General features: G+C 44.5%; 1 protein-coding gene across 1 annotated transcript; it reads right to left on the reverse strand.

The window, feature by feature from the left end:
* Positions 1-376: 376 nt before the first annotated feature.
* Positions 377-5,369, reverse strand: LOC101169521 (alpha-2C adrenergic receptor). The gene has a single exon (XM_020706163.2). It carries the CDS (start codon positions 2,806-2,808, stop codon positions 1,459-1,461), a length of 1,350 nt encoding a protein of 449 aa, XP_020561822.1. The 5' UTR covers positions 2,809-5,369; the 3' UTR covers positions 377-1,458.
* Between the last annotated feature and the right edge of the window lie 3,275 nt (positions 5,370-8,644).

Raw genomic sequence — 8,644 nt, forward strand, 5'->3', positions numbered from 1 at the left:
ATAATAATAATAATAATAATAATGGATTGGATTTATCTGCGCTTTTCAAGACACTCAAAGCGCTTACATTGTGTCCATTATTCATTCACTCCTCATTCATACTTGGTGACGGTAAGCTACGTTGTAGCCACAGCTGCCCTGGGGCAGACTGACAGAGGCGTGGCTGCCATTTCGCGCCTACGGCCCCTCTGACCATCACCGGGATCATCCATACACATGCACACACCAGTGGAGCCACACTGGAGGCAAGGAGGGTGAAGTGTCTTGCCCAAGGACACAACAACACTTGGCTGGTGGGAGCGGGGATTGAACCGCCAGCCCTTCGGTCATTGGACGACCTGCTCAACCTGCTCAACCACCTGAGCCACTGTCGCCCTTTATGTGATTCTCAGAAGATTTATATAATCCGAATCTACCACTAAGAATTAGCATTAGCACTGTTATGCGGAAGCTAACCAGATACCTCGAAAGAAGCTCGTGAAAATGTAAATAAATGTAAACAAATAGTGAAAATGTCAGTGATAACTAATGGTTCTGTGCTGTATTGACGCACAACCATAAACAAAGGACCCCCCCGCCCTCCTGACAGGCAACAAAAACCACAGCGCAGAGCCAGTTCACTGTTAAATCACACACAGTAACTTCTGATGTTTTAAGTTACACACCATCGACTTGTGACACACGACACAAGTGCATAGCAACAGTATGTATTTACAGAGGGAAGTGACTCACACAAAGAGAATCAACGCACAGTAGAATCAGCCTTTCATGTGGAACCGCTACACTTTGAGCAAACGTAGCTGGTTACCTTCTGTTGTGATATCGGATCCCACGTGTCATGTCAACGAGGTAAAAAGGTGCAAATTCATTTCAGGGTAAAACCATTCACCACTGACTGCATCCTGACGACAAAACGACATTTTTCAGCACAGGACACATGGCTGCCGTCTTCAGGAAACTTTTCTTCTTTTTTTTCCATTTTTGTTTTTATGATAGAAACAGTTTTGCTACTTAAACAGTTAGCAAGGAGCCCCTTCATCCCAAAAGTCCTCATGTCGAGAGACTAATAGAAACGTTACAAAAGCAAAGATAAGTGAGAAAAGAAAAAAAAAAGCACAAACCCGTCAATCGCCACAAACAAGAACTTCATGGAGATTGTCAAGGACCTTACATTATTCACACTTAATGCAGGGGGATTCTAAAATGTTTGTAAACTTTAGTTATCTGGCTGATCCAAGTGCTGCCATGGGGGCAGTCACACATCACAAAACCTCAGAGGAGCCAGTTCACCATCCAAAGCAGTATGTAAGACCATAGCTGCCAGTTTCCCCTGCGGCTCCATCCATTTCTCCTGGCAACTCATTCACATTTTTGTTTTCCGTTTGATCTAGTATGCATCCCTTCACTTGAAAAATGAGAAGGAGTTTGAACCAACACATGAAGACAATCCAGTAAGAGTCAAAACGAGCGTTTCCATGACTTACAGAGGATCTTCTGGAAAGCTCTGCGAAAATCCTGGTTGAAGATGGTATAGATGACCGGGTTCAATGAGCTGTTACAGTAGCCTATCCAGAAAAAAAACTTGAAGAGTGTGGGTGGGATCTTGCACGGATCCCGGCAGATGCTGTACAAGCTGTAAGAGAAGAAGAACGGAAACCAGCACAAGACAAACACGCCCATGACAACAGCCAGGACGAAGGTGAAGCGCTTCTCCCGAGCGGCGGACACTTTTTTCCGATGGACGGTGCTGCGACGTTTGCGCCGAGACGAGAAGAACTCCATGGATTTGGAGCTGGAACGGGACTTCCTGCTGGAGCACTTTGAGGCGGAGCTACTTTTTCGGCTGGACTTCCTCTCTTTTCTGTCCTCCTGCTGATGTTTTGATAACTTTCTGTTTTTTTTGGTTTTCTCGTCCGATGAGCTGCTGTCATCAAAATCATCATTGTGGTCAGGTGGTGGATGTTTTGGCTCATTTGGTAGCGAGGATCCAACCTCCCGCTCTTGGCAGTGGCCGTTCTCACGCGCCTGTTCTTTCATGCTCCCACCACCTGCTGCTTTCAATGAGCCGCCCATGCCTGGTTCGGTCTGTTCCATTCCATTCTCAAGGGGGGAATCCATATCTCTTTTCTTCTCTGACATTGTCCGGGTCCTGGTTTTTGCTACCTGGTAGATACGGATATAAACCAAGATCATGATAACACAAGGAGCGAAGAAGGACCCAATGCTGGAGTAGAGGATGTACCAGGTATCGTCGTTCAGTTTGCACTCTTGGCTGGCCTTGCTGCTGCTCCTGTCCATGGATATCAGTGGAGGGAAGGAGATCACAGCTGAGATCAGCCAGACCACCACAATCATTCGTTTGACGCGCTGAGGTGTTCTCTTCAAATTATACTCTACAGCCTGTGTCACCGACCAGTACCGGTCCAGACTGATTGCACACAAGTGAACAATGGAGGAGGTGCAGAACAAAACATCCAAAGCCAGGTAAATGTCACACCAGACTGTGCCAAAAAACCAATAGCCCAGTTCGTTCGAGAGAGAGAAAGGCATGACCAGGGTGGCCACCAGGATGTCTGCGGTGGCCAGCGAAACCAGGAACAGGTTCTGAGGTGGCTTCAGAGCTCTGCTGGTCAAAACGGCAATAACAACCAGTACGTTACCAACGATTGTGAACAAAATCAGAAAACTGACAAGTCCGATCAGACTCCAGATGGTGAGCTGGCTGTACTCGCTCTCAGATGTAGAATTAAAGGAAGAATTTCCATCCCCCAGTCCTTCTTCCAGGCTCGATGTGTTTAAAAAATCCATTTTTATTTCAGGTTATGGTTTTTCACATGTGTAGCCTAGGGTGTGCAAAAATTAGTCAAATACATTTTCTACAGAAAGTTAAGCGCATATCAGAGAAGAAAAACGAGTCCAGGACAAAAACATCCTTCTCTTTTCCCTCACCTGCAATCTCTCACTGTGTTAAGTCTTTACTTTGGAAAAAAAAAGAGGAAGAAAGGGGACAGAAAAAAAACAATAAAGACTTATTATGATCGTCCTTGAAGTCCTCACTCCAAAACGTCCATGAAGCCAACTGTTTTTTTAAAATGAGGCTCTGTGTGCTCCGCGTCCTCCCGTATCCATCCCGACTGCGCCCACAGATTTCCGCCTCCCCGCTGTCCCGAGAGAGCTTTTAAAAGCCACGTGCCCTTTTTCCTCTTTAGGAAGGAGAATGGGACCTGCTCCACCCCGGAGGAGATGGACAGGAGAACAAATACGCAGCAGATGCGATGCTTTCCCGGCGCTGCGCGCAGCTCGCCTCCCACTTGATCCGATCTGTGGTTGTGGATCTGCGCGTGAGCGGCAGCTGCTCGGAGTGGCTGGCGCGGGCTGGTGTCAAAACGCAAAGTGACAGCCGCGAAGCCGCGCGCGCCAAGGACAGCGCGCCCTGCTTCGTCCTCGTGCGCGCACGCTGGAGGTCAGTGTGGTAACAGCCTTCTCCGCGGGGGCGCACGTGGAGACACTCACCTGCTGTGTCCAGCGCAACTAAACCAGCTCCAAGTTTCCTGCACGTGTTTGAAAATATGGATCAGCAGCAGCAGCCATCATTCCAGGCTGCTGTTTGTAGTTATTCAATCTGGATCCCGAATTGCAAAAAATTGTACCAAAAGGTACTAGTCCGGGTGGAAACGGAAACTATGGAAATCAATCTGTAATCAATAAATGATTAATGAGCAGGGAAAGCCCCTGCCATTAGGAGCGGCACATGTTTGACCTGAAACCCCCAGGTTATCCTCTCTTTCTTGTTTCTCTGTCAAAGAACAGACACGCACTGAGAGCGTGCAGGGCTCGCGGCACTCAGCCTCCTCCTCCCGTCTCACTCTCAAACCTCACAGTCCACTCTCACGCTCTCCTCCAGAGAGCACAAACTGTACTTGGAAGATTTTCAAAGGGGTTATTCTGCAGCTCTCTGCCAAGGTTGTTCAAATTAACACAAATTCGCTAAAAAAAAAATAAAAAAAATCCTGCCTTCCAAAGTATTCAGTCTGACCTTTTGCCCTCTGGTTCTGCTGACCCAATTCCCCCTGGAGGGTGTTTCCCTGAAGGGAAACGCTTCTATCGTTTTCTCTTCACCCTGGTATCAAGTTCCTGGACCGGTGCGCTTATTGACCACGTCTCAGATCTAAGTGCCAGCCATTAATCAGGAAACGCTCAGCCGTGCTGAATTAAAGAGCGACCGCGAGAAATGCTGGAGTCCAAATTGATTCAAGGCTGGGAGGTGGAATAAGGAGCTGAGGCGACCCCCGCCCCTCCCCCAAAACGCCTTATTTCTTCTCGAGGCGAGAGTGACGCTGCAAGTGGATGCGCTCTGGAGCAGACAGACAATGCTTAATGTGGTCATCAAGTAGGGTCCCGGGGCCATACACTGTATCTAATTGGGTGATGGAGAGCCGCACAGCTACAGCAAAGTCCCGTACTTGTTTTTCAACGTTGAGCACTTCTCTGAGGAAGTAAGTCTGTGCTGCTTGCCAGGAGCGTGCCTTTGGATGTGAACGAAGCTTTACTGATTACTTTTACATCTTCAAGTCAATTCTTTGTGCTTTTTCTCCTCAAAACTGTCATCTGTGTTGTGCAGTGTTGTTTTTCTTTTTGGCCCACGCTCAAAGACTCGTCTTTGTTAGCTTTGTGCATTGGAGGATTTCCTACGTTTGCAGTTTTCTGCGCTTTCATTGAAATGCCACAGCAGCGCATTTGTCAAAAACAGTAGAGAAGCTGGCAGAGGTGGAGGACAGAGACAGAACGAGTGCCTGATCCCTTATATCTTCTGGGCCGTTGAAGCTTCTCAGTTATTATAACAGTCCCTGAGCTTCATTTAATGAGAACCTCACCATTTCTGCAGAGCACAAAGCCTAGGGTGCCCTCCTGTTAATAAACCCCTTCCCTTACCCGAGCACTTGAGTGTACTGCAGCAGCACATAACACGTTCAAGCCAGCCATGTCATAAAGGTTAATGCCTCACAGAAATCAGCCATGTTAACAACTGACAACAGCCACTTCCAGCTGCTCCTCCCTCCCTAAAGTGCTGTACTTCCCTCATATGTGCCCTGTGTATGGGAACCTATATGGCACCAGCTGACAGTGATAAATTGCAGTGTTACCTTAGTAGACAACAATAGATCCAAGAGAAAATAGTTCAGGGAAGTAGCTTTCAGCTCAAGGGTGATTTAATCTGGATCACCTGAAAGTAAAAAAGTTTACTTCTTATCTGCTGGCTACATTTTCCTCTTCATTTTCTCTCTCGGTGTTTTGCTGTTTTAGATCAAATCCCTGGTTAGCTTGTTGTGGAGGTCGCCGTGGAGTGTCAGGTGTGGAGAAGGATGCCTTTTAGACATGCAAGCTAAGAGATCTGTGTTTTTTACTGGAAAGAAAAGGCGCCTCTGCTGTGCCAAGACCGGATCCCGTCAATGCTTTGGCAACTTTCACTGACAAACACAAATTCAGAACGTGATCAAACGTTTGGTTCCATATGAGGGGAACTTTTTCCTGGATCTGGTGCTACGGCTTACATGCGTGAGTATATGTAACTCATAAGTGTTTCTTGCGTTCGCCATTCGTCGATGTGCACAGATGTCCGTTGAGGGGTAAAGCCCATCGAGACGACTGTTGTTGTGAACTTGGGCAAATGAAATTGAATTGAAATGGAGGGTTTCAGCTGACAGCTCTTTACGTGAATTCGGTTTTGAGCTGTTTACGATTTTGGTCGGCTGAGAATTACGCAGTTTATGTCTATTTTATGTAGTTTATATGGAATTATAGGATAAGTCTTACACGATTGTGCGTGATTTTTGAGAGATCCAAATGTTTGTCTTTCCACGACCGGTCCATGTATTTCTAACTTTTCGTACATGAACCATCGATGTATAACTTTTATATCACGTATACACATATATCACATTCAAATTGCGTATTGACCCTCAAATCAGTAATGAGTTGCAAATAAACAGCACAGTAATCGGGTCATGTTCTACGTTGATTAACGTGGTCTTTGCGTGGTTTATTCGCGATACATCTGTGAAAATTTCATGTAAAGCCCAAAACTTTTCTCACTTTGTCCACGTAGATTTACATATGACCAGTTTTCATCCGTGCAACATACGCAAAATGCACGTAGTGGCTGTTTGACATGACCTTAAGGTGATTCAACGTCAACAAACAAAAGTGGTTAATAAGTGCAACAAGTTCAGCTGTGCAAAAGTCACCATTCAGTCATTTAAAACTAACAGATTTTTGACATTTTTGTACCCAAATGACTCAACAGGAGCCTTCCGGTTGATACTTTAGTAACCCATTAAAAGTTGTAAGTGTGGCTCCGTCTAATTTCTGCACACTTAAGCTGTAGAGTCGGCGCTTTTAGTTTCCTTAAATGAGCTTCCACAGTCCAAATTCTTCATTTTCAGGTGTTTCCTTTCCAAATGGACTGTGACAAAAACGTCACTTATGGTACAAAACATATATTATATACAGCAAACCCTTGTTTTTCGATGGGTTACGTACCAAAAAGAACCCGTGATAGGCAAAATCCGTGAAGTAGAAACCTCTATTTTTTTAACAGGTATTATACAATTAAAAACTCTATTATTACTCTATTATACATTGAAAAAAAAGAACAAACCATTTTACAGGCTCAAGCATTTGTTTCACAAATAAAAGTACTTTAGAAAAGTTTTTTCAACAAATAACTTCTGTACTGTACTGTCAAATAATAATTTTAATCACCAATGTTTTACAGAAGGCTTCAAATTGCGGAGATTAGCCCCGCCCACCGCGACCCGAGAGTAATTGGATTAAACGGGAGAATATTTAAAATGATAATAAAAAAAATTCAAAGTACAGTGGGACAAATAGTGACTCAAGTGTATTTCACTGCTCTTCAGACTGAGCCGCTGCATCCTGACTCCGCTCTGCAGTGTTTTCTTCTTCTGAAGCCCGCGGTGCAGCTGTGTTTGTTCAGGAGAAGAACATAGTGATTGACAGTTGTTGTCGCTCTTTTTCTATGGGCTTTAGAGAAACTCGAAATTGCAAGAGAATTTGCACGTACATGTTGTAAATTTGGCAAGCTGATTTACATACCTTGACATATTAAACTGCAACGTTATTGACGCACAGGTAGAGAAGAAGCGGAGTGACTTTTTAGCCAATCAGAATGCAGAACGCAATGCAACGATGTAAATCCGTGAAGTAGCAAAACCGTGAAAACGAAACCGTGTTATAGCGAGGGATCACTGTATATTATACATATTATAAGAACGTTAATGTACGGTCACAAACTAGTGTGCTCTCTAGCTCTATAGCTAACTAAGCTAATACAAAAATGCGCATCTACTACGTCATACATCTCAGCCAACAGAACTGCTGGGCTCCTAAGTTGACCTTTTCTTTTACAAAATCCAGTACAAACGTCGTAGAATGTTGAAATGGCTCTAACAAAAGGTGTTGTTTAAGCAGCTTGTTGACATTCATAACGATTTTTGTTTAAATTAATTGCCTTTAGAACTTTTGTGTATAAAACTGGCTTTGAAAAGACGGCGTAAATGTTCATATGGAAGTGTTCTTTGTCCTAAAGCATTGAGACAGTGTCTCTTTGAATCCTCACATGTCGCCAAGCTAAGTGGCTTCCTGCCCCTTAATCAGCAGAACTCTAACTGTGGCTGTTTATCAAGCGGTACTCTTTATATTTCTTCATTTATTGAGGTTTTTATTTGCGTTTAGTTCATCCTTTTTAAGAATCAAAGGCAGAACAGAGTCGCCAGCATTTTCAGTGAATTACCTTCATAGATTGCAGGTTGAATAATCAATACTACTGTATTCTCAAATGACATAATATCCCAGAGGGGATATTTTACATCCAAATCATGAAGCAGTTGACATTTGATGATGCACAAAACTCCCAGAGAAAGCTGATAACAGAGAGTTAGTCTAATTAAAAGCGTCACCTTCCTTGACATGAGTGGGCACGAGAAATCTGGCCTGGCAATGTCACTGCTGTCCATCTGAATGACAGCGGAGCCAAACTGACAGATCTACAGGGCACCCGAGAATTAGGCGCAGCAGGACAGTGTTAAAAACGTGACACCCCAGACACAGACTGAGACCAGCCAAATAGTTGTTAAATCACGATACTGCGCGCCGAAATGACTTGCAGTCGGTGAAAAATGACCGCCGGTGAAGTGTCACTCATGGAGATTAATGCTAAAACCGATTTGAGGTTGACGATGGGCGCGAGTGATGGATGATCAGCACTCACCATACGTTCTGGATGTATCGATAAAGTTGACACTTAAGATTTAAATGCATCATTTGAGCTGGAGAGTGTTCTGAGACATACATATGGAGTAGACGCAGCTCGACTTTATTATTCTGCCCGTCAGCGTTCATCAGCTGAGGGCCATGGAAAAGGAAAAAAACAGTTTGGTGTAAACATTACAGCCCCCCTCAGGCTTCTTTCACAGCACGCACCAAACCTATAGACTTAATAACTCCAACGGGAGCAGAGTAAGATCCAATCAAAAGTGAATTCACCATTTGGGGATCAATGAAGCCATCCAACATTTTGAAATACACTTTCCTCCTGGTGACACGTTGACTTAGGCCATTTCAC

This window comes from Oryzias latipes, chromosome 1 (assembly GCF_002234675.1).
Source record: "Oryzias latipes chromosome 1, ASM223467v1".
NCBI lineage: Eukaryota > Metazoa > Chordata > Actinopteri > Beloniformes > Adrianichthyidae > Oryzias > Oryzias latipes.

What these genes read in the sequence shown, in the direction of transcription:
- LOC101169521 (XM_020706163.2), bottom strand. Translation starts at nt 2,808, where the DNA reads ATGGATTTTTTAAACACATCGAGCCTGGAAGAAGGACTGGGGGATGGA.